The sequence below is a fragment of the Camelus bactrianus genome, chromosome 4 (assembly GCF_048773025.1).
Source record: "Camelus bactrianus isolate YW-2024 breed Bactrian camel chromosome 4, ASM4877302v1, whole genome shotgun sequence".
Classification (NCBI taxonomy): domain Eukaryota; kingdom Metazoa; phylum Chordata; class Mammalia; order Artiodactyla; family Camelidae; genus Camelus; species Camelus bactrianus.
The window spans coordinates 66329071-66355990 of NC_133542.1; the positions used below are offsets into that span (position 1 = coordinate 66329071).

The following is a 26920-nucleotide window of genomic DNA, read 5'->3' on the forward strand; positions in this document are numbered from 1 at the left end:
TCCTAATGGACATTTATAGGATGTTACACCAATTCCAAGATACATATTTTCAAGTGTCCATGAAACATTCACCAAAATAGACAATATCTGGGCCATAAGATAACTTTCAATAAGTTTAAAGAGACTGAGATAATACTGATATACTCTCTGATGTTAACAAAATTAAATCAGAAATCAAACAAAAGGTATTTGGAAAATTCCAAAATTATTTAAAAATTAAACAACACATTTCTAAATAACTCACTGGTCAAAGAAATCTCAAGGGAATCAGACAATATTTTAAATAAATGGTAATGAAAATGTAACATACAAAAAGTTTTGAGATATATCTAAAGGCCGTCCTTAGAGGGAAATTTATTGCTTCAGTGTTTAAAAATCAGTGAACTTAGGTTCCTCTTTTAAAATCTAGAGAAAGGTGAGACAATTAAACCCAAAAGAGTAAAAGAAAGGAAATAATAAAAATCAGAAATCAATGATAAAGAAAATGAACAGAGAAAAGCAATAAAATTGTAAGTTCTTTAAAAAAATCAACAAAATTGATAAACCTTTACCTACATTGATCATGAAAAAAGCACAAAATACCAATACCAGCAATGAAGTGGGAAGATCATTACTTATCTCATAGACCCTAAAAATTAATAAGGGAATACTGTTTTCAAAAATTTATGTCAGTAGAATTTGACAATTTAAATGAAACGGACTAATTCCTTGAAAGGCATATATTGTCTTATATGTATTTAAAATTTAATTCATAACTTAAAATGTGCCCGGAAAGAAAGCTCCATGCCCAAATATCTTCAATAGTAAATTCTATTCAACATTGAAGAAAGAAATAATACCAATCTTATAATAAAATCTTCAAAAAAGTAGAAGAAACATTTGCTGTCTTATTTAATAAGGCCTGCCTTATAACAAAAACCAAAAATATCACATACCAGTATTTCTCATGAGCAAAGACACAGAAATTCCCAACAAAATATCAGCAAATAGTTTAGCTGTATATAAAATATAAAATGGACAATACATCATAACCAAGTAGCATTTATATCAGGAATGCAAGTTTAACATTTTAAAAAACCAATTAATGTGATTTATTATATTACCAGAATAAAGAGAAAAATCATCATATTAACAGATACAGGAAAGGCATTTAATAAGATTAAGCACCCATTCATGATGAATAACTTTCTGCAAACTATAGAGAGTACCTCCACAACCTGATAAAGGGCGTCTATGAACAACCTATAATTAACATCATATGTAACAGTGAAAAGGCTGAATGCTTTTCCCCTAAGACTAGCATGTAATCATTTCTATTCAATACTGTATTGGAGTTCCTAGCCCAGTGCAGTTTAACAAAAAGAGGAAATAAAAGGCACGTAGCTTAGAAACAAATAAATAAAATACATTTATTCACAAATGAGCTAACTGTATACATAAAAAGTCATAACAAATCTACCAAAAAGAACGTCTAGAACTAATAAGAGACTCGAGTAAGGTCATATGATAGAAGCTCAAAATTAAAAAGACAACTGGATGGCTATAGCCTAGCAACAAACAATGGGAAAATGAAATTCAAAAAATATCATTTACAATAGCATAAAAAGTGAAAATACTTGAGGACAAATTTAACAAAGTATGTACAAGACCTGTATGCTGAAAACTATAAAACATTGTTGAGATAAATTAAGGAGGATATAAATAAATGAAAATAAATTGTCATGGATTAGATGATTCAACATTGTTAAAATGTTCACTGTCTCCACACTGATCTGTAGATTCAATGCAATACCAAAGTCCCAGCAGGCTATGTAGAAATGGACAAACTGATTACAAAATTGACATGGAAATGCAAAGGACCTATAATAACCAAAACAATTCTGAAGACAATCAAAATGAGAAGACTTGCACTACTTGATTTTAAGACCGACTATAAAGCCATAGTAATCAAGATAATGGGGGATAGTAACCTAAGAATAAACGTACAGATAAATGGAACAAAACAGAGTCCAGAAACAGCTCAAAACATATATGGGCAACTCATTTTCAAAAAGATGCCAAGGTAACTCAATGGGGAAAATGACATTCGTTTCAACAAAGGATGATGAAACAACTGAATATTCATATGGGAGGGAAAAAGTAAACTTCAGTTCTAATCTCATGTCATACCCCAAAACTAACTTGAAATGGATCACAGACATAAATGTAAAGCTAAAACTGCAAAGTTTCTAGAAAAAACAAAGTATACAATCTTCACAACCTTTAGTTAGGCAAGGATGTCTTAAAAACCACTCAAAAAGCACAAACTATAAAAGAAACAATTGATAAATTCAACTTTATCAACATTAGAAACTTTTTTGCTCTTCCAAAGACAGAATTAAAAAGTGAAAAATTCAAGGTTAAGACTGAAAACAAGTGTGAGAAAATATTCACAATCCACAGACACATCACAATACACATACAAAAGAGTTGTATCCAGAATATATAAAGAACCTACAACTTAAAAATAAAATGCTAATGACTGAGACATTATGCTCTATACCAGAAATTGACACATTGTAATTGACTATACGTTGATAATTAATTACAATAAATTAATAAATAAAAATAAAATGCTAGTGGATGTCAGCATAAGTTTTGAATATACACCTAACAAAAGAAGATATTCAAATGGCCCAAAAGCACATAAAAAGATGCTCAAAATCTAGCCATTAGGGAGGTATAAATTAAAACCATAAAGAGATACAACTACACATCTACTTGAATGTCTAAAATTCAAAAGACTAACAATACAAGTATTGGCAATGACATGGAACAAAGGGTACTTTCCTACACTGCTGGAGGGAGTGCCATGTGGTCCAGTTTGGCAATTTCTCATAAAGTTAAACAGACGTATACTGTATGATCGAGAAATTCCACTCCTAGCTTTTACCCAAGGGAAATGAAAACATACATCCACCACAAACTGACTTGTATATGAATAGTCATGGCAGCTTTATTTATAATATCCCTAAACTGGAAATAACCAAGATGCCCATCCACTGGTAAATAGATAAACAAACTGTGGTAGATTTATAACGCAACACGATTCAGCAATAAAAATAGGAACTACTGATACACACAAAAAACGTGGATGAATCTTAAAAACACAGTTCCAAAAGGAAAAAAAAAGACTCCAAAGAGTACATACTGTATAACTCTATTTATATGAATTTCTTGAGCAGGCAAAACTAACCGATAATGAGACTGCAGCTGAGCGGTTGCCTGGGCTGGGGGTGGAGGGGACTGACTGCAAAGAGGCACAGAGGGACTTTTCGGGGTGATGGCGATGCTCTTCTCACTTCTCTGATTTTGAAGACACAGTCTGTATCTCATTTAAATTCAGCCTTGCAGACTGCTTAAATACAGAGTTGCAGAAATGGGGCGGAAAGGTATTCCACTTAGGGACAATAGTGTGAGCAGAGCCACAGAAGTGGGAAATTGAGGGGTGAGTATAGGGACCAGCTGATAGTTTATTTTCCTAATTAACCGCATTCAAGCATAACTTGCATACCACAAAGTGCACCCATTTTAAGTTGATAGCTCAAAGAATTTTAAGAAATGTATTCAGACCCATGTGACCACCATCCCACAGAGAGCTTTTTTTAAAAAAATGACCACTTCAAGCTGTTTTTGCTCAGTGTTTCCACGTGGAATTGATAGTGGAACAAATGGAAAGCAGGACACTTAAAAGTGTCCTACAGTTTTTCAGACCTACTCACAGGTCTCGACATGGAGCCCCACCGCCCACATTTCATAGCAGGGGATGCCGGGGAGATCACACCTCTGGGAGTCACCCTGACAGCCCCAGTCCACTGTGGGCTCGACCACCTGCTCCAGCTCTGTCTCCCTGGCTCTCCAGACGCCCTGAGGCTATGATCTAGCTGCTGTTATCAGCCTCGGGCTTGTCTCCTTGGGTCAGGACCCACTTCTTCCGTTTACCTGTCTGTCATCCTACTGGTTAACTCTGCAGGCCACCTTGATCACTGCAACACCTGCTGTGTACTGTTCAGACACCCCCTTAGCCAATCCCAGCTTTTGGGGGACCCCCTGCCCCAGCCCCCAGCACACAGGACCCAGGACACAGTGGCAACCACGATGGAATTCAAGGGTCATGGGGATGGAGAGCCATCTACCTGAGCAGCAAAGAGCTGGAACTCGTCGGGCAGAATCCAGGAGCGAGGGTAGAAGTTGTACTCCTCAGGAAAAAGATTCTGCATGATCCTCACCGCTCTGCTCAGAGTAATTTTACGCACCATCTCCGTCATGCCTGGGGAGAAGAGAAGCTGTGAGGTTTGAACAACAGTGGGCCACTAGCTATAAAACAGCCGTTATTTGGGACTTTTAAAACCACCCGCCCGACACTTTCACTTTTTCAGACAGGATTTAAAAAAAAATGGTATGAGCTGTTCCCCACAGCGGTGATTCGTGGTTTGGAAAGACCTACCAAATTAATGACAAACTTGAGGTTATAGACCGATATCTTTTTCTCCTTATAAAAATGAAGTATCAACTTGAAAGAATGAGTTTCTACCTAGTTTATTATTCCTTTCTGTGTCAGCCCCCTAGATAATGAATAAAGAGAAAGATTTATATTTTACACTTAAAAATTAATATCCTCTTTAACTGGGGGGCCACCACACATATTCCTTCCATCTTATACCCGAGAGAATATTACCACGTGGACTCTGGTTCCATTATGAGAAGCTTAATTAACTTGCTTTGTTTTCCTCTTTCATGAGCATTAAAGGTATAAAATGGAAAAATACACATCTTTCAGCAGAAAATCTGTCTCCTTGAAATAAAGACAGGAAGTAAAGAGGCTATCACAGCATAATTTACAGTTTAAGGGGAAAAAATGGAATCCATAGGAGTTCTTCAGTTATAAGAACTGAAACGGACACTGATCAGATCTCATTAACTTGCCCAGAGGGGACTGAAATGTGTCACTTACAAAACATTTTAAAAGAATGGTGGGGTTTTTTTTTTCTTGTAATATCTTTAGAAACTCTGGCAAGAAAAAGAAGCTGAGTAGACATCTTAGCAAATTTTAGGCAGATCGGTAAAAATTATTTTCAGCTTTAGCATGCTTATTTCTTAAGGTAAATATCACTGCTCCAAAGAAAGAAGACAAAAAATGGCCCTCACCCTGAAAGAGGCTACATGGTCCCATTAGCGAAACCAGAAATCTGCTTAGCAAAGTAGATTTTAATAGAAAGTACATGGTTTCACGTCAGTTTGACATGTCCAAATTATCACATTCCAACGGGCACAGTCAGAACACATGAGGTTGCTATAAACCCCCATGTTCAGGAAGCAAAGAGTGAACGTTTGAGAATGAGGTTTTAATAATCTATTTCTTGCTTCCCTCAGCATATTAAAAAGAGCAATAAAGATCTAAAGATCGCAGCTTCAAGATGTCAGGGCCCACGTTCTTAGTTCTCGTTTAGAAGGAGACAGAGAAGGATTAAGTAAGAAATAAAGGCGCTTAAAAGGCACTAATAAACTGTGCTCTAACGCGGACTCTCCGATATTAAAGAAAACTCACTGAGGACTCTTTTCCGAGCTTCCCAAGAAATCAGTAGGAGTCCGGAAAATGATAGCTCTTTCCTTTTATTCCCCGACGAAATTAGAATTTTTGAGTTATAAACCCTGGAGCCGAGCACAAAGTACACAAAACAAAATTTCAACTTCTTTGGAGACTTCTTAGTTGTACTTAACATTTTAGTGATAGCAGTAAACTCAAAACCTTCATAACCGACTGGAAGACAGCACCTTACAGCTTCCCTTCTCTAAGGAGCTACAGCACCTGACCCCTACCTGTGACCCCGCCCTAGGCTCTGAGACCCATTCTGACCCGACTTGGAAGCCCTCGGTCCAACCACCAGCTCACTCCCCTGCTCTAACTTTGACCCCTTCTTTGTACTAAGGAGGATTTTACCTATTTCTCTGAGGCTTCGTTGCTTGTTACAAAATTGTGGCCACCTGCCTTTGGCTCCTGGTGCCTGAGTGGCTGCCTTGGCAATGCCTTTGCCTTGTTCTCGCCAGTGTTCCTCCTCTGTGCCCCGCAGGCCTCCCTGCAAGGGCTGGAGTCCTCCCACCTGTGACTTTAGCCCAGTGTCTGGACTCATGCTGAATTAACAAGTTCCTCTGTGGCTGACTGCCTACCTGGGCTTCTCAAGGTCTAGCCCTAGATGTCCCTATTATGGAAGTTCCCCTGTGGGCTGGGGAAAACTCAGGCTGGAGCTTCTCCCCCAGGAGATGGCCTCTTACCCCCGTTCCTGGGCCTGGGTTCTTCTGTCTGCTGCACTGGAGTCTCCAGGCCTGGGGCAGGCGGTCTCACCCCATTGGAGGAACACAGGAGTGTAACGGAGTTTGAGCCTCAGGCTTGCCCACACAGACCTACTTAACCCAACTAAACAAAACACAGCAAAACAAAATCAAAAAGCAAAATCTGGGCTACGTTTGGAGCCCTATTCAATCCAAGTATCTTGTATAACAATGATTCTTGGCAAAAACACATTATAACCACCAAACAACAAATAAGTACTTTCAGATGCATCCTCTTCTCTGCTTCATCTTTTGCCTGGATACTGCAGTAGCCTCTTAGCTGTTTCCTCTCTCAGCCTTTCTCTTCCCCTCCAACGCGTCCCCTCGGGCGGATCTTTTGAAAACTCGAGCTGTCCAGTGTCGCTCTCTGGCTTAGAAATTCCTCAGTGGCTCCTTGTGACCTTCCGGCCCTGCCTATCACCCACGGCTCCACTGCGCCATCACACTCGGCCCTTTCTAACTATCGTGGGCCACTTGCCCTTTGCTGCATGAGCAACATGCGAAGCCTTCTTTGCACCAGCTCTGCCACCCTGTTTCACAGGGTGGTCGGGCCCATCCATCCATGGAGGCTCAGCTCACATTCCATCCTCTGCTCCAGGACCTCTTACCCAGCCTGCTCCCCAAGCAAATCTGGGTTGGGTCACATGCCCTTGCTCCAAACTCTCACAGCATCCCAAGCCTCCTCTAGCATAGCACTGAATTTGTATTTCACGTGTTTCCTGCCTGGAGCCCTCTCCTCCTTTGACAAAGTCCCCTCTTCAGGGTGGGATCTCAGATACCACCCGCCACCTGCTACGTACATCTCAGCCCCAGAAACTCAGCAAAACACGATTGCTTGGAAGCTGAGAACGGACAGCTCTGGGCTTTCTTAAACCAATGACATATCTAAACCAGATTATTTTTAGTGAAAATCTTAAGATATAATAACATATCTTGAAGGAAATTGCCCATAGAAAAGTGGCTAAAATCTAACATGCTGACAAGAACCAAATAAATTAGTTACACATGTTTTCCAAAAGTTTCCCGTTTATTCAGCATGTGAAGCGTTTACCCCTTGCCTGGCACGTCCACTCGAACTTGCTCTAAGTGATGTGCAATGCATACTAGATGCATTTTCAGAATAAGGGGATGTATGAGAGACAGAAGATAAGCTTGGACATGAACTGGAGCCAAAGTACAGACCATTCTGTACTCACCCCTTTGCTAAGGGCTGTTGTCTCTCACAGGGCAGACGGTGTTTCCACTGCCTGGAGAGCCTGCTTTGTCATTAGAGCTAATTAACTGCTGTTAGTAAAGTGGAAAATTGTATGTTCCAGTCACTAGCACGTGGAATATGAGATGGGGCATCCTTGCTTCTTTAGAATGACTATTTCTACATCACCTTTCCTGAAACTAGTCCTTTGAGGGTCGTTTTCTTTCCCATATTTCTATTTGTGTCCCGAATGGAGAGCTATTGCCTCTAATTCCTCCTTTCAGCCATCAGACGAGGCAGGAGCCAATGGCGAAAATGGAAAGGAAGCCTCATATGATGATCCATGTCTCGGGAATTCTGTCCTCATTCAAAGAATTGTTCTCGTCCAAATTATCTTCTCCCAATATCCCAATAAGTCCTTTCAGTGGCATCAAAAAGTCACCTTTTAGGAGCAGCAAGACAGAGAAAATTGTAAACTGTACATTAAACTGTACAAGAACCCTGGCTGCAAGAGTCCTGCTTGTTCTTCAGCAAAACCCGTTCTCCTCCAAGAACAAAACTGACCTTGGGCTCATTTTCTAGCTCTGATCCCCAGGAAATCAATAAAGGTGGAGTTAGTTGTGCTACTAGACAACAAAGCATATGGTTAAAGTGATCCCTCATTGGCATATTGCATAAGTGCCTGGTAGGAAGCCACAGCTCCAGGCTCTCCTGAGTGGAGTGAAACTTGTAACTCAGCATGACCCCAGGGGGGACCCTGGAAGCTACGTGACGGAGTAGCTATGTGAGTTATTGGCCCCTACAGCGTTTCCAAGCCCAGGCAGACCCACATTTACCGACTTGGATCTTGTCTCCTTGAACCTGAACTTTCACTTGAGGAGCCAGAGACCAGCTCTGGAACCGCTGCAATGGCACCACTGGAAAGAAATGCCTGACACTGAGTGGCTGGCCAGCTGTGTTTCCTGCCCCAGCTCCTTCTAAGTGAATCTGAGCCAAGCGGCTTATGCCAATCTGTTATTTAGTTAAAAAAAACAAAAAACAAAAAACCCTAGTGGACATGGTACAACTTGCCAGCGTAAAATGTTGGGTTTTCTTAAAGATGAGGCATGGAATGCCAAAAAAAAAAAAAAAAAAAAAAAAAGAGTAAGTTGATTCTCCTTTTAAAAATAAGCATAAGTGAAACACTAGAGAAAACATTTGACAGTCAGGAGACTACACTCCAGTTGCCAACCTGTAAAACTGATACATAAATGTGGTTAAGGCCTTGGAGGAAATACAGAAATAGTCACCTTGTGGTTTTGTTAAATGAGGGATGGGATTTGGGGTGATTTTTTAAAAATTATTTATTATTATATTCTATGTGGTTTGTGCCTGTTATGTTAAAATTTCTGAAAATAAGAGAGACCCCTCTGGCCACGATCATACCCAGATTGACCAAATGTTCCTTTCTCCCTAAGCACCACCCTCTCACCTTAACCACCCTCTTCACTTAGCCATTAAAAATAATGAATGGTGGGAGGAGGGCATAGCTCAGTGGTAGAGCGCGTGCTTCGCATGTACCAGGTCCTGGGTTCAATCCCCAGTACTCTCTTTTTAAAAAGTAAATAAATAAACCTAATTACCTCCCCCCCAAAAAAACCCTAAAAATAAATAAAAATAGTTGGACCAAAAAAGAAGAACTGCAGTCATTCATGGGGAAAAAAAAAATCATGAATAGCAATCATAGCAGAAGAGCACAGCAGACATCAAACATAAAATCAAAAGGCACATGGGGAGGCTGGGAATAGAGTGAGGGGGTTTTTTAAGTGCTGGCTATCGCACTTATCTGGCACCGAGTCCTCCTTGCAGTCTCTCCAGATAACAGTCTCACTAGATAATATCTTCAGGTTAAAGGCGGAGGCTGGCTGCTCTGTTCCCAGTATAGAGATGCTGTATTTGGATTTAAACATGGTACCTCCGAATATGATATTCAGGTCAGAGCTGCTAACCCCATTTCTGTGATCAAGTCCCAGAATTTTAGTACTTCTCTTTCCTGCAAATTAGTTGAGTGAAGTAGCCTAATTTTTTCATTTTGAGAATACAGTCCCCCACCAGGACACCCCCATATAATATGTAAAACCCAAAAAATGCAAATCAGGTTCTTCCATCAGCGGAATTAGACCAGAAGTTACTTTTGATGTTACTGAACTGCAATCTTTAAACCCTGGGTGGGTTAAGCCTTGATCACCTTTGCTCTCAAGGTCAGGGCACTGAGGCAGAGTGTGGACCGCAATTCCCAATTCAGGGTCCTCCAGTTTGATCTCAGAACACTGTCATGTTTTTGTCCAAGAAGACTCAGCCCTCAAAACATTTTTAAATGCCAACAGTAACAGCAGATACCTGGAAACTTGTTCACTTGACCGGAGAATATGTCACTGTCGTGAAATGACACTCCGTGCCAGTAGATATCACAAGGCAAGCGTCGGCCAAATGGGAACTAGGAGAGAGAGAGAAAATGTGATTAATGACAAGAGCAAGAGGAGCAGCTATGATACTGAATGTCTATTATGTACCAATCCCCAGCACCTGGGCACACATCACATGATTTAACCCTCACAGTAAGCATGTGAAGTAGCTAAGTCTTTCCCATTTTAAGGGTGAAGAAACAGATTCAGACAGGCTAAGTGACTTTTCCTGGGCCACACCCACCGAGCGGCAGAGTTCTGATTCTGCATGGTAGGCACTATCCTAGTGGCTTTACAGGCACACTTGCATTTGAATCTTTATAACTATCCAAGGAAAAGATTATTCCCATTTTAATGAAGGACATGATGAAGAAATTGGGGCTGAGAGAGGTAATCTAACATGCCCAAGGTCACAAAGAGCCAATAATGGGAGGAATCAAAGTCTGAATCCAAGTCTATCTGAATTCCAAACTATATTTCACTTTCTGAAAATTGCAACATTCAAACCAGTGCCCAATCTCTTTCTCTCTCTCTCTCTCTCTCTCTCTCTCACACACACACACACACACACACACACACACACACACACACACACACACACTCACACAAAGTCCACAAGGGCAGGATGTATCCCCAGTGCCTAAAACAGTTCCTGGCATTCAACAAAGACTTCTTGAATGAATAAATGAACAAACCAGGAGTGGTCCTCTGACTCACAATGAGATAACCAGATTCTCTCTTCCAGGAACTTGGAAATCAGAGATGCCGGGCAGCCTCTGCCGGCCCTTGAACTGGACATGATAAAAAGCCAGAGCCGGGCAGCTGTGCTGGACCGTGTGCACAGAGAAGCAAAGGCAGCCAGTCTACTGAGAGAGGAGAAAGGAGCAGGTGCAGAGAGAAAAGGGGACATGAGGCCATGTGGCCCTGGCAACACAGACTGAGTGACCTCAGTTCTTAGGGCTTCTAGGGCCTAAGCCCAGGCCCTTCTGAGCCCGGCTGTCCCTTGGATCCTGTAAGGCAGCCGCACATCCTTAGAATGCATCCCTTTTGCACAAGCTATAGCAGTTCAATTATTCACAACCAGCAAAATCCCACGCTAAGACAAAATAGCCTACTCTTCCTACTAACATCTTGCTGCTTCTTACAGTTAGCAACAACTTCTGCATTTATACAAAGTATTTTTTAAATGTGTAACTCAGATGACCCTTGTGAAAAGAGTGAGGCCATGTTAGTTCATATTTAGAACCTGCTTGTTAAAAGTCCAAATGAAGAGAAACACCAACACATTAAATAAAATCATCCAATTTTCCCACCCTAAGGCTTGAGTTAACCAGAATTTTTATCTGCTGCAAGCTGAGAGGGCTAAGTTCCAATGGAAGAACACAGCATCACTAATGAAATGGTGGTGACTCAATGCTTTCCAACGACTCCAAATTAAAATGAAGGCAAACAGACTCAAGTCCTTTAAATCATTCACATTATTTCAAAACTGTGCCAAAGTGAGGCATATGTTACACACTCTATTAGCATTAACAACTTCCATCTATAATTTATAGCACTTCACTCATTTTCTTTGCATCCTAAGGACTGAAGTTATTAATTCTGTAGTCATAAACACAAAGAGATACAACATATGTCGTTTTCTTCCAGCTGTTAAGTGCTAATATAGAGAAGGGAAGAACGCCTTAACCAGGGAGGTTTCTCTAAAAAGCAGACTGTCCAAGCAAAGTTTACTGAGATCCAAGTGGCTTTGCTGCCCTCACTGGGGGACCAACACCTGCTCTGTGCCCGTGGACAACTGAGGACTCCTTATCATCCTTAAAACGGTCCTTCCATCTTTGCCACATTCATGATTCCTAAATTAACCTTTCATTCAGAGCCCTTAGCTCATTCAGTTTTGAAAAACTGCCTTTTTAAAAAAATCAATTTATTTGATAATTACTATTGCCGGACCCTCTGTTAGGTGCTGAGAACACAGAGAAACACAATTTTAAATAGGCCCCAGGACCTCATAATCCCATATCTTTTTAAGATCTTTTAAAAAACTGCTTCAACAGCTAACACCATGCTCAATGGTGAAAGACTGAAAGGTTTTCCTCTAATACTAAGAATGAGACAAGGATACTTACTTTCCCCACTTCTATTCAACGAAGTGCTGGAAGTTCTAGCCAGAGTAACAGGCAAGAAAAAGAAGAAAGAGGCATGCAGACTGAAAAGGAAGAGGTAAAATTATCTGTTTGCAGATGACATGATCTTCTATGTACAAAATCTTAAAGATTATACACACACACACACACACACACACACACAAACTGTTAGAAATAATAAATGAACTCAGCAAAGTTGCTGGGTACAAAGCCAATAAACAAAAATCAGTTGGTCTTCTATATATTAACCATGAACAGTCCAGAAAGGAAACTAAGAAAACAATTCAATTTACAATAGCATCTAAAAGAATATAATACTTAGGAATTGACTTAACCAAGGGGCTAACTTGTACATTGGCTTGTACACTGAAAATTACAAAATTTTGCTGAAAGAAATGAAAGACACACAGAAGTGGAAAGATATCCCATGTTCAAGGATTGGAAGATTTCATATTATTAAGATGTCAACACTACTCAAAGTGATCTACAGAATCAATGCCATCCCTACCAAAATTCCAATGGCTTTTTTTTTTTTTTTACAGAAATAGAATCCATCCTAAATTTCATATGGATATCAAGGGATTCCAAATAGCCAAAAGGATCTTGGAGGTGTCACACTTCCTGATGCCAAAACTTGTAACAAAGCTAATCAAAGTAAAGTAATCAAAAATGGTGCATAAAATCACAGTGAGATACCACTACCCACATCTATTAGAATGGCCAAAATCCAAAACTGACAACACCAAATGCTGGTGAGGATGTAGAGCAACAGGAATTCATCCACTGCTGGTGGGAAGGCAAAATGGTGAAGCCACTTTGGAAGACAGTTTGGCAGTTTCTTACAAAACTAATCCAGCAGTTGTGTTCCTTGGTATTTACCCAGATTAAAAACTATGTCTACAAAAAACCCTCCACACAAATGTTTATAGTAGCTTTATTCATAATTGCTAAGACTTGAAGGCAACCAAGATGTCCTTCAGTAAGTGGATGAATAAATAAATCGTGGTATAACCAGTAATGGAATTTTACTTAGTGCTAAGAAGAAATGAGCTATCAAGCCATGAAAAGACATGGAAACACGTATTACTTAGTGAAAGAAGCCCATCTGAAAAGGCTACATACTGCATGATTCCAATTAAATGACATTCTAGAAAAGGCAAAACTATGGAGACAGTGAAAGGATCAGTAGTTGCCAGGGGTTAGGAGATGAATAGGTAAAGCACAGAAGATTTTTAGGGCAGTGAAGCTACTCTGTATGATACCATGATGATGAATACATGTCATTATACATTTGTCTAAACCCACAGAGTGTGCACCACCAAAAGTGAAAACTAATATAAACTATGGATTTTGGGTGATAAAGATCTGTCAATCTAGGGTCACTGATGTTAATAAACGTACCATTCTGGGGTGGGATTTTGATAGTCAGGGAGGCTGTGCATATGTGAAGGCAGTGATTATATGGGAAATCTCTGTTCCTTCTGCTCAATTTTACAGTGAACCTAAAACAGCTCTAAATCAAAAATAATAAAATTAAATTTTAAAAAAAACCAGTATGGTACTGGCCGAAAGCCTGACATACAGACCAATGGAATAAGACAGGGAACCCAAATAAATCCTCCCATATATGGTCAAGTGATTTTCAACAAGGATGACAAGACTATTCAATGGAGAAAAGAAATCAGTCTTTTCAACAACTGATTTTGAGAAAACTGGATACTCATATACAAAAAGATGAATTTTGACCCTTACCTTACACCATATACAAAAATTAACTCAAAGTGGGTCAAAGGCCCAATCACAAGAACTAAAACTATGAACCTCTTAGAATAAAATATAGGGGATAAGTTTCATGACATTGGACCTGACAATGATTACTTGGATATGACACCAAAAGCATAGGCAACAAAAGAAAAAAGTAAATAAATTAAATTTCATCAAGATTATAACTTTTGCATCAAAGGACACTGTCAACAGAATGAAAGGGCAATCCATGGAATGGGGGAGGGGGGAAATATTTGAAAATCATACATCTGATAAGGGATTAGTATTCAGAATATATATTTTTAAAACTCCTACAACTCAACAAAAACATTTTCAATTGAAAAATGGGCAAAGAACTTGAATAGACATTTCTCCAAAGAAGATTTACAGATGGCTAATAAGCACATGAAAAGATGCTCAACATCACTAATTATTAGGAAAATGCAAATCAAAACCACTTCACACCCGTTAGGATGACTATTATAAAAAATAATAATAAAAAGGAAATAGCAAATGTTGATGAGGATGTCAAGAAATTGGACCCCCGTGCATTGGGAATGTAAAAAACCACTGTGGAAAACAAGATTATCACATGATACAGCAATTTCCTTTCTGGGTATATACACAAAAGAATTGAAATCAGGGACTCGAACAGATGTTGGTACCCAAACGTTCACAGCAGCATTATTCACAATAGCCAAAAGGTAGAAGCAGCACAAGTGTTCATTGACTGGCCATCAACAGATGAACAAAATGTGGTATACACACACACTGTAATATGACTCAGCCTTAAGAAGGAATGAAATTTTGACACCTCCTGCAACATGGATGAACCCTGAAGACACTATGCTAAATGAAATAAGTCAGACATAAAAGGACAAACGTATGATTCTACTCATATGCGGTAGCTAGAGTAGTCAAACTCACAGAGATAGAAAGTGGGATGGTGGTTTCCAGGGGCTGGGGGGACAGGAAATGGGGAGTCATTGTTTAATGTGTATAGAGTTTCAGTTTGGGGAAGATGAAAAAAGTTCTAGAGATAGATGGTAGTGATGGTTGCACAACACTGTGAATGTAACACCAGTGAACTGTACACTTAAAGATGGTTAAGATGGTAAATTTTATGTTCTAAATAAAGCAACCACAACCACAACAACAACAAAAAACTACCTGCTTATGCCCCACCCCCCAGGCTAAGGGGCCATTCATGACTTTACTCTGAGCTCTCTGGAGCCTGGAATGCCAAGTGGATTTTCATGGGGCAATTGAAAATTGACAAACACTTCTCAGAATCCCTACTCCCCATTCTCAAGTTCATCGCCATCGTCCCAGTTACCCAGACTCTAAATCTGGGAGTCATCTTTCCTTTTCTCTTCCCTAAACCCTTTTGGAAAAGGCACTGGATTTGGAGTCAGAAGACCTGAGACTTCTAGGCTTTCTCTGTTCACTTACTAACTGTAAGATTGTAAACAACCAGAACCTCCGTGTCCTCAGTAGACTGAGATGAGAAAACCAGGTAGCAACAGGGACCAAACAAGATACTGGAAATGAAAATGCTTTGTACGCTCCACAGAACAATACAAATCTGAGTTCATCATTGATTTATTTACTCATTATATGTTAAGAACCTACTCTGTGGCACCGTGTGTCTCAGGTGATGAAGACACATGGGAACACGTCTGCCTTCACGGAGTGCTCAGTCCATGGGGAGAAAGAGTGGAATCCAGCGTATTGCCACAAACCACAGTAAGGACTGAAATGCGACCCGGGCAGCAACGAGAACACAGGGGACTGAGCACATTGGGGAGGTCGGAGAAGGCGCTCTGAGTCAGGAGACCACGTGTTCACCAGCCCAGGACAGCTCCAGTCTATGCCTGTTGTCCTGGTGTCATCATTAATAGCACCTCTTTTCACTTTCAAATGTATCCCAGTTTGGGCAACAAATTAAATGGTCACCCTGTTCCTGAGAAAGGGCTACTAGAGCTGAGATGGGAAGGAAGATCAGGTAGGAGATGTGGCTGAGAGGTCCTGCAAGATGGGTCTTAACAACTGCCCATTCGACATGATGATGTGGAGAGCTTCGGAACTACTTGGGCCCCCCATGATCACTTTGCTGGTGTCTTCAGTACTTCCTTCCCATGCCTATAATATGTACTGTTACGTATTTCACGTGTAACCTTTATCTCCCTCGTAACACTGAATTTCTAGGACCAGGAACTATTTGAAATTCTTGTCTCAGGTCTCCAGTGATGTCTAACCAGGTGTCCAGTGGGTCCCAGACCCCAGGCAAATGAGAAGTCGTAATTCTGCGAACCCTCCTGATACCCTCTCCCTCCCCAATAGCCCACTGGTCAGCAAGTCTTCTGGTTTATCTCCTCATTTATTTGTAAGTTTCCTCTCCTTTCTGAATCCCCACTGCCTTAATTTGGGGCCTCGTTTCTCCCCTGGATGAGGACTAACCAGCCTCCTCCCCAACATTCCCCCTCCCCGCCCCACCAAGGTCTCCCCTTCCCGTCTACCCCACACACAGAGGGATTTTTTTTTTAAACACAGCTCTGACCGTGTCACTCCTTTGCCAACACTCTCCCCACAACTAAGCTCCCAGCCTGGTCTCAAAGACACTTCCCAAACTCCCCTCTGCCAAAGTGCTCGCCTCCAGCGGGGCCATGCGCACATTGGGCACTTGCACTGTCACGGCCAGGCTCCTTTCGACATTAAGTAAACAGCACTTTACTGTTTTGTGGCCTGGGTTTCTACATGCCACTCCGTCCGCCTGGGATCTTCCAGCTCAGCCTGACCATCTGCCCCCTTCCTTCCATGAAGCTGTCTCACCAGCTCCCCCTTCCTCGTGGCCTCCATCACTCAGACCCTTCACGCGTCATCCAGCAATGGCTCATCTGCAAGTCTGTCTGCTCCCCGACACTGCAGACTCTTCAAAGATGAAGACACCTTCCTAATCTTGTGTATCTCTAACACCAAGCCCGAGACTTTATTTATTTTAACCTTTTGGGGGGTCAAGACTCACTTTGAGAGTCTCTCCAGAAAAACACACATGCATAATATTTTCCATGTGGTTGTAGGAGAATCAAAGACTCCCGGAAGCCCCCAGTTGTTCACAGACACGATTGTTAGCAACATCTGGTGTGTTTCATGAATGAATATGTGAATAAAGGTGTTCAGGAATGGCAGCTACTCAAATACAACATCATCACCATCATCATTAAAGTTAGCATTTTTATGTGATGCCTATTACCACATCTACGTGTTAAACACTTTACATATATTACCTCATTTACTCCTCACAACAATCTCACGATAAGGGAGTGTCTATTAATCCTACTTACAGATGAAGAAACCGAAGCTTGGGGAGAATCAATAATTTTCCCAAGGACACGGAGCTAGTAAGGGCAGAGCCAGGAGCAAATCCAGGTCTGCCAGACCCCATGGCCCAGGCTCTTAACTGCACACAACTGCTCTGGAGCTGATCACGACCATGGTAAAGTCACACGTGGACTAGAGAAACTAATCTACTTTCACCCCACCTGCTACCATCTTTGTCACAAAGGAAGTTCCTCCTTCAGCGAACATACCTCTGTGGACCCAAAATCCTTCTCCGTCTTGCCCAAAAGGACTTTGAAAAAAAAAAACAAAAAAACCTTGCAATAGCCAGGCTCTTACGAGAACTGAGAGCATTATGTCCTTTGAGCATATTTGTGCTTGAGGGACCGATGTTCCGGTCGCTCTTCTAATGGCCCAAAGAGCAAGTCCAAACCCCCCGAGGGATTTCTGCAAAATGAAATTTCCCAGTGAATGCTGATGAAAGCACAATTCACATTTCTCTACTTTGTGAACGATTTCCTTCATAAAGCTTCTTCATGAACAGAAAAACCTTTCAAGTGATTGGGCATAAAAGTGGCAAATAAGCTTTGATCTGGGCAAGCATCTGTGTAAAGCACCTTTGGGGGGAAAGGACCCAAATTGCTTTTTTAAAATGAGGGGCCTAAAGCACTCGGGTTGGGGGGCGGTGGTGGACACACGGGAGGTGTTGCGGCCAGAGCAACACGCTTGGACTAGGAAGACCCTGGCTCAGGCCCCAACCCACCCAGAGACTTGGACGTCCTGACCTCGCCCCTCTAACCTCAGCAGCTCATCCACAACGGAGGAAAGTGGCAGCAATAAAGCCTGTCTGCCTCCCAGGGCTGCTATGGAGGCTGAGGTAATGCGTGAGAAAGCACTTTGTAAGCAGTCAATGGCTGTTAGATGGGATAGTTATTATTTTGAATGTCCAAGGAAATCGCCTCAGTGAGTGACTTCAATGAAAAAAGATGCCAACCAAACACCAAGCATCATTAGGTCGGCTCTTGAATAAGAACACGCGGTTCACCTGCACCTGGGAAACCTTCCACGATGCCCTCAGGCGGGCACTGGATTTCTCTCCAGCGCTCCCGCCGCACTCTGTGGGTGCCCGAGGTACCGCCGCTGCCCGTAGGGTGTTTATGTTTACATGACTGCCTCCCTACCAGACAGGATGCTTCAGGGCGGAGACACTTTATTCTTCTTTCTCCCCTCTCCCCCACCTACCCATCGGTGGTCGGAAGCCTCCAAGAGGGTCTCCACTGATCCCTGCCTCCTGGAATTCATGTCCTGTGTAGTCTCCTCCCACAGTGTCACAGGCTTGTTCTAGGTGACCAGTAGCTACAGCGGAAAGGATGGAATGTCACTTCTAAAGGATACTTGTATACAAAGACTGTGCTCTCTCAATCTGTGTCTCTGTCCCTCTCTCATTACCATTTGTTTTGAAGACGCCTAGAAGAGGTAGGAAATCAAAGCCTCCTACCAGCAGCCACGTGAATGATCTGATCGTTCAGCCTCCGTCAAGTCTCCCGAGAGGCTCTGAGCCAGAAGCCCCAGCGAAGCCACTCCCAGATTCCTAATCCTCAGAAACCACGTGAGACAATAAATGTGTGTCGTCGTAAGCTGCTGACTTTGGGGGAAGTTTGTTACACAGCAATAGATGATGAATCCGTCATTCTAGTTTTAGAACAGGGTCATAGGGAAAGCACTCTGAGAATGAAGGAACTCAAGATTAATATATCCTTACAATGAATATAATTCTTACTATTTATCAAGCACTTAAGTATGTGCCAGGTGTCTTACATATACGCCTCCGTCTTGACATGAAAAAATACAATCCCGTTGCTAATAAGTGGCAAACCCAGAATTTGAAGCCATTTTGGTCTATTTCCAAAGATTGTGTTCTTTTGATTCTACTAAGCTGGATCACTGGATAGATGGATTAATCTATAAAAAACCAATGAGCACATACATCTATAATTTTAAAAATGAGCAGTGGTTAACACTTCAAGGAAAAACGTTGCACAGAAAAGTCCACAGAAGGCCAGTTAAGACAAGGGAAGGACTGAGCAACTGCCCTTCAAAGATGGACTAAAAATTTAGCACTCTTCTTCTATCAAGAAAGAAAGCCAAAGGAGAGAATTTTAGTGGAAACCCACCAAATCCTGAAGGGTGTGCCCAGATGGGACACGGCTCTATCTGCCAAGTGTGAGCATATCAAAAGAAGAGGAACCCCTTTAGAGCCTGAGAGAGGGAGGCCAGCTCACTCCTCTGCTGCTCTTATCACAGCTAACAACATTGCTGTATACCCAGACGGGTGACAAGAGACCCAACTGAGGGACCCCAGGGAGATGCCAGGCTCCCTCCTGCCAGTGGAAAATGTGGCTGATGAGGAAGGCCCTCCCCCCATGCTGGTGAGGGAACTGCCAGCTTCCTGATCACAGGATGGGGCTTCAGGGAAAGCCCACACACGGAGAAACTCCGAGCCTGTTTCCTCAGTGGGAACCATCACGGCAGCGTGACTGGATTATTAGATGGGTTAATAATGTGTTTAGCACTGTGCCTGGCACACAATGCCTGGTGCACAGTAGATATTCAAATAAAACTGGTTTCCTTCTCCTCTTCCATTCTTTCCCATCACCCTTCCCGAGACCTACTGGCTGGTAAGATATTACCCAAAGGAGATGGTGGAGCTCAAGAGCCTAGATTCAAATCCCAGGCGTGGCAGCTACCTAGGGCCTTGGTTTCATCATCTGAAAAAGAGGAATAGCAAACCCTCCCCCACAGGAGGTGCTGTAAAGATGAAGAACAACCACGTAAGTGAAAGAATGCTCATGAACGTCCCGGCACATAGTAGGAGCTATAGTAGTCCAATCTAGAATACTGACAGCAGGCCTCTTCCACGATTCTTCATCTAATTAAGTCCCTGGATGAGAAGGGCAGAGACAGAGCGAGCCCTCAGATTCCCCCAGTGGTAGAGAAAGCAGAGGCCGGCCAGCTACAACACAAGTCCACCTCTTGAAAAGAAACAGTGAATCAGACAGGCTCCCGGGATGTGGGAACCAGCCTCGGGTTAGAGGCAGATCCTTAACAGACAAAGGCTTTCTGTGCGACCCAGTGCTGTGTCAGGGCCCAGGAGGAGCGAGGGGAGGATAGCTGAACCAAGGAGGGGCCCTCTGAGCTGGGTGTGAAGTTGGCATCTGCCAGGCGGAGATGAAAAGGGAAATCATGCAGAGGGGAGAGTGCGTGCCAGGCAGGGGGTCCGGGAGAGGGTGGGGTGCCTGCAGCCCAGGATCAGGAGGGAGACAGAGCTGGAGAGCTCCACACGGCCCCACTGATCTTGAGGAGCTCACAGGGCAAGCTGAGGAGCTTGAACTTGATTCTGCAGGTGGAAGAGAGCCCAGGGAAGTGCTCAGAAGCAGGGCCATGCTAGAAAGGAGAATGGGGGCGGGGTGGGGTAGGACCCAGCAAAGAGAAAAAGAGTGCCTGGGAGGAGGGGTGGGGAAGGCACGGGGGAGTGAGAGCATGTAGGGGGTTCAGGAGGGAGAGCTGCTGTGACAGCCCAGGCACTTTGAAGGAGCCCCTTCTATGCCCGGGGCTGGCTCACCCCCTCCACGTTCCTGGTCGTTGGAGACTGACTGGAGAGGATCCCACAGGGATAACCAGCACTCTGAGGAGACTTCTCGTTTAATAAAGCCGCCGTCTGGCTCCAGTGGGTTTCCCGGGAAGACAATAATTACTCATCCCCTAATAGAGCCAATAAATATAGCACGAGGATAAGTAATTAACAACCTTTTGCTGGAAAGTTGCAATTCTTGTGATCTATGAAGTTTCTTTTCCTATTCCCTTCGTCATTGCTGCAAATACGATACCCCCGATAAGCGTGCCATTCGTTGTTCGCTGAGTTAATCACCAAAGCATCTTGTATTTTTTCTTTTATTAAATCCACTCATTATAATTGACTCATATGAATCAAAGCTGGAGGAGCTGTGGTGAGGGCTGTCGTCCACCTCGCTTCTGCTTCTGATTACAATACGTTTAATGAGATCAAAATGGTTACCAAACAATTGAACCACAGAAAAACAAAGCCCACGCTAGCAGGAGGGAAAGATAACCTTGCTCCTCTCATAATTTCTGTGCCCCATAGCAACCTCCCCCAGTTGTTTATTCTGGTCTCTGATTTCCCACCCGAAAAGAATCTTTATTAGTGGTAATTATATTAGGCAAAAGAAAAAAACTTCACAAACTTCTAAAGTGATTTACCTCTTGGCTTGCAGTTTTAATTAAAATTCCAGTTTATTTAGCAAACAGCTCTGAAAAGATTAGATACCAATTTAGCACTATGTTCTTTTTCCACTTTCTAATTCATAAGGGTGACACAGACAACAAAATAACCACATTTAATGGCTCTTACTCCACCCCATCATAATTCAGCCTATGGAAAAGAGCTCCAATATCAATTATCAATTATAAATTAACTCCATTATGCTTTGGAACATTCTCAACGGTAGTCTCCCTGTTCTTTGCTCCCTCACTGTGAGTAAATGATACCAATTCACCACGAGGCCTCCAATTACACAGTCTCTTCCACATCAAAACTTTAAATGTGTTTATTAACTGGAATGGAAACAAAGCAAATCAGATCTCCATTTCAGCAGCACTGTCTCCCATCCAGGATACCAAACAACTTTTCCCGAAGTCACTCCTGACAGCTCTTGGGGCAGCTCATCCCCAGTTGACCAGCTACCCAGGCCAGTTCAATACTTTCCACATGGCAACTCCCACCAGAAAGCCAGTCTAAAGGCACCATGTTTAGCTGAAACATTAATTCATTCAACATATAAGCAAGTCATGCCTTTGAGCCGAGTGGCAGGCTCAGGGAATGCTGAGATGTCCCACACGTGGGAGCAGAGAATTAGTGGTAGGAGACAAAGCTGGAGAAGTGAAAACAGGAGGACAAAGGAAGCCGCCCTTACCTTCAGGGAGCCCATGATGCAGCGGCTGAGTCAAACCCATGAACAGATCGATGTAACACCTGTGCCCACCCTCTCACTGTGCCAGCATCCACTGTATGCCTGCATCAGAGCTAAGCTCTTGACTCACACTGTCACATTTCCTCTCCATACAACCTAGTGAATAGCCAGCACAACCCCATTTCACAGAAGAGGTAACTGAGGCTTGGAGAGCTGACTCTAGATGAGAAAAAGAAAAGTCACCAAGAAGACTAGGCAGGGAAAGGGGTTTCCATGGGAGAAGGCAACTGTGCAAAGACCGACAGCAAAGAGCAACCAAGAGCCTGGAGATCCAGTCCTCCTCTGTCCGTGGACACCAACTCGCTGAGCCTCGCTAGGCATTATTGGATCTCTTGGGCCTGTTTTCCCATTTGCCTCATGCAGAATATTTCCTAGTCTATAAATCTGCAAGGGCCTGCTCTTCTTTACCAACACTGACTCTGATTTGGGCTAACCCTAAAGCACTCACTGCTCTCTTAATATGTACCCAAGGGACAGAGCAGTTTCTTAGGACTCACTTGCCCCCCTGAACTCATTTGCTACTCCTGACCCACAAAACTAGCCTGCAATTTCCCATAGTGAGGCCATTGTCTTGAGAGCCTCAAGTCATATCATCACGTATTACTAAGAAGAATTAATATAATTGTACTAATAATTTCTATAATAATAAAAATTGTGACTACTATTTATTGAGTTTATATTATGTGCTGCATACTTTATATGTGCTGTCTTTTTTTTTTTTTAGGGGGAGAGGTAATTAGGTTTATTTATTTTTAGAGGAGGAGGTACTAGGAATTGAACCCAGGACCTAATGCATGCTAAGCATGCACCCTACCACTTGAGCTGTACCCTTCCCTCCTATATGGGCTGTCTTAATTCATCCTCACAACTGTACTATCAAGTAGGTAGTTACACTGCCATTTCATGTTACAGAAGAGAAAGTGAAGTAAGTCAGGAAGAGAAAGAAAAATACCATATGATATCATTTATTTGTGGAATCTAAAAAAGAAAGACACAAATGAACTTATTTACAAAACAGAAACAGACTCACAGACATAGAAAACAACTTATGTTTATGGGAGGGGAGGTGGGAAGGGATAAATTGGGAGTTTGAAATTTGCAGATATTAACTACTATATACAAAATAGATAAACAAGTTTCTTCTGTATAGCACAGGGAAGTATATTCAATATTTTGTAGTAACCTATAATGAAAGAGAATATGAAAAGGAAGATGTATATGCATATGTATGACTGAAACATTAGGCTGTACACCAGAAATTGACACATTATAAAAAGACTATACTTCAATTTAAAAAAAAAAATATATATATATATATATAATTTTACAAATGAGGAAACTGAGGCTTAGAGCAATTAGATAACTTCGTCTCTGGTAGTGCATGCAGTAAGTGGTAAAGCAAGGACTGACCCCAGCTCCATTAAGTCTTTGGTCCCCAGAGAACTAAGCCTAGAAGAAAAGAATAAGGTTCCTTTTACAGCCAGAGAATTCCAGTGACAAGGAAGTGTATATTAAGGCTGATGTGTGCAGGGAAGGAGCAGGGGAGCCACCAGAGTTGAGGAGTTGGCCCCACTAGGAGCTCTCCAGAGTGCTGAACTGCCTCTGCCAAAGGACTGTGACTCACAGCACCTACATCTTCCACCAGGGGGCCCCAGCTTGTCCTAATCCTCACTTCCTGGTTTCAGTGCCCAATGGGGCATAATGGAATAGAGGGAATGGGAGCAGGAGTGCAGCTGGGAGACAAACAGCTAACTTTTAGAAGTAGTGAGCTTGAGGGGACGATGGGACATCTCATTGGAACTACCCTACAAGGAATCCAGAAATACAGGAGTGGGAGTGGAGAGAAGTCAAAGCAAGAGGTACAAACTTTTGAGTCATAGAAGAGAAAACTGAAGAAAGAGTGAGTGCATTTTTGGAGTGGTTGCTGAGAAAGAAAAGCAACGGGCCAGGAGCAGAGAGGGAAGGGGTCTCCCCTTAGCAGTCTTGGACAGCGTATACCAGGAACAAATAACTAAACTCTCGGACCCCGCCATTGCATTGAAAGGCAATGAGGACAGAACTGTGTCGCCTGTAGGTTTGAAACCATGAATAATCACCATCACTTCTCAATCCCCTCCTGCCTCTGCCCCCCCCCCAAAAAAGGAACAGGAAATGACAAAGTATTCAAGGGAAAAACAGAAAATAGCCTGCCATAAGATCACATGATTCAAGTCAATCAAGGTCACACCCCCCCTCCCTTGAAGCAAAATGCCTCCTTATAAATTTGAGAGGTCACCGAGAAAGACCTTGAGCCTCTCTTTGGCCTTTTAGACCACAGATCCTAAAGGCTTCAATGATGGGATATTTATAAGCACATCTCTCCCCCTGCTGGCAAAAGAGATATTAGAAAAGCACATTGATTCTCCAGCTCCATCCCCACTTCTACCCTACTACACATCTTACATAAGAATAGTTATCCTCTTTTATTAACTTAGTCTTTCATTCAAGTATCAATGCAATTTATGCACGAACTCAGTGTCAGGCACTGGGGATTCAGAGAAGGATAAAGCACAGTCTCTGTCTTTGGAATGTGAACTCGTAAATAAATCACAATGCAAAGTGGCAAACACTCCAGCAGATGAGCGTCAAAAGCCTATGGGAGAATGAAGCAGGGCAAGTTATTCCCCTGGGGAGAAAGGTGCAGTTTGATAAAAACTTGAAAGATGAGCTGGAATTTGCCAAACCCAGAAGCCAGGAAGGTAGTCTAGGCTGGAGGAGTCCTGTGTGTAAAGGCATGGGAGCATAAGGGAGTATGATTTCTCTGTAATGGAAAAGAACAAATCTCACTCCATATTAGATCTGTTCCTTTGGCTTTAACCCTACGCTGTTTCTGGGGCTGGTTCTGTACCTTTTGTAAAAGAATGTTGCCTACAGCCTGAAACATACAGGATAGCCTCTTCTCAAGGCTCTGACCTTTAAGGGTATTAACCCTTTTGCATTCATACAAAGATAAAAAGTTGCAGAACAGAAAATGACATTTGTTTTGTTCAGGGTTTACAGGGACACCATGACCTGACCAAGTGGACAGCTGCAAGAACAAAGGATTCCAACACCAAGAAGTTTGCAACAAGCACACACCCTTCCCTTTTTAGTATGAAGGGAGCCTGAATTCTGACTTGGGGAAGATGGTTCTCTACGACATTAGCCTGCCATCTTCTCGGCCTGCTGGCTTTCTGAATAAAGTCATTATTCCTTGCCCCAACATTTCGTCCCCCAATTTATTAGCATGTCGTGCAGAGAGCAGAACAAGTTTGGACTCAGTAACATCTCTAGGGCAGGAACAACATCTTAATTATTTCTGAATTCCAGGTGCCTAGCCCAGCAACTGGGAATGGCATCAAACAGATGCTGGAGGAGTGGACAGCATGTGGTTTAGTTTGGAGGAATAAAGCATGACAGTGGGGTCTTGTCACAGGAGGGGAACTGAGTGGAACCAGAATCTCTAAGCCTCAAAACAAATCTTGATGTGCAAATTCTCAGCATATAGCAGGTGCATGCAGACTTTGGTCATTCATTTCTCCAGCCCAGGGCTTGACAATAACTGACATGTCCAGCTCTCTGTAGGTGAACAGGGCAGCTGTCAGCAAGAAAATGTACACCCTCAGTGTGGGCCAGTTCAAGAGTGATGGGCTACTTCACAGCTAGAGTCCACCCTACTGCTTAGAGTTTTAAAAGGAATTATCAGCAGTAACAATCCAAATGTGATGGGAGCCGGGGTGAGGGTTTTGGGCATCCCTACCAAATTTTGGGATTTCCTTTTGTTTCTGACGTTGAGCTGTATTGTCAAGTTCCAAATCTCATTTTTCACAGCTCAACACAGCCAACAGCTGTGGCAAAAAAGTATTGCTTTCACTAGCTCCTTGAGATGAGAGTTGTTATTCTTCTCCTCAAGTATTTAAGCCATACCTTTTAATTTACTTAATGAACTCAGAACTAACTGATTGATGGCCCAGCTCAGTTGGAAATGACAACTGGTCTTTTCCTGATGACCAGATAATTAGGCAATTGCATTAAGTATATGTCACCCCGACCAGCTGACAAGGTCTATTAAGACAAAGCCAGCTCACTCAGGGCTTTCAGTCAGCTTCCACGGAGCGCAGGTTTTTAAGCACTCTGGTACCACTTTAAACGCCTCTGTCTTTCCACAGTGTTATAAATCTGGTGCTTTCCTGGTGCATCCTGAAGAATCAGGGCAGTAAAAATAGCTTTGGAAAAATCTGTATCCTATGGCAAATAATGATTAGTAGAAATATTATAGGATTAAGACTCAGGAGACCAAGATTCTAATTTTTCACTCATCCACTCAACAAACATTAATTTTGTGCCTATTATATGCTAGCTACTGGGCTAAGTGCTTGGATATAACAAAACCACCACCACCACATGTGTTGAGCATTTACCATGTGCCACACACAGTTCTACATTTCACATGTATAAAGTGACTTATAGGGCATAAGTACTATTATCATACCCATCTACCACTCCTAGGGCATAAGTACTATTATCATACCCATTTCACAGATGAGGACAATGAGACACAAAGAAGTAAAATAACTTGCCTCAGTTTTCACCCTCACA

The 26920-nt window shown here is 42.4% G+C and overlaps 1 protein-coding gene and 1 non-coding gene across 4 annotated transcripts in view; one reads left to right on the forward strand and one right to left on the reverse strand.

Moving 5' to 3' along the window:
• Positions 1-26920, reverse strand: part of TTLL11 (tubulin tyrosine ligase like 11) — a 227278-nt gene that overhangs the window by 173922 nt on the left and 26436 nt on the right. For all 3 annotated transcript variants that reach the window (XM_074362165.1, XM_074362166.1, XM_074362164.1), the window contains exons 2-3: positions 9941-10037; positions 4176-4309 (exon numbers count right to left, since the gene is read on the reverse strand). In XM_074362165.1, the coding sequence (XP_074218266.1) occupies positions 4176-4309; positions 9941-10037 (231 nt within the window). The remainder of the gene's footprint in view (positions 1-4175; positions 4310-9940; positions 10038-26920) is intronic.
• On the forward strand, positions 9081-9152 carry TRNAA-CGC (transfer RNA alanine (anticodon CGC)). The gene has a single exon. It is a non-coding gene; the product is annotated as a tRNA-Ala (tRNA).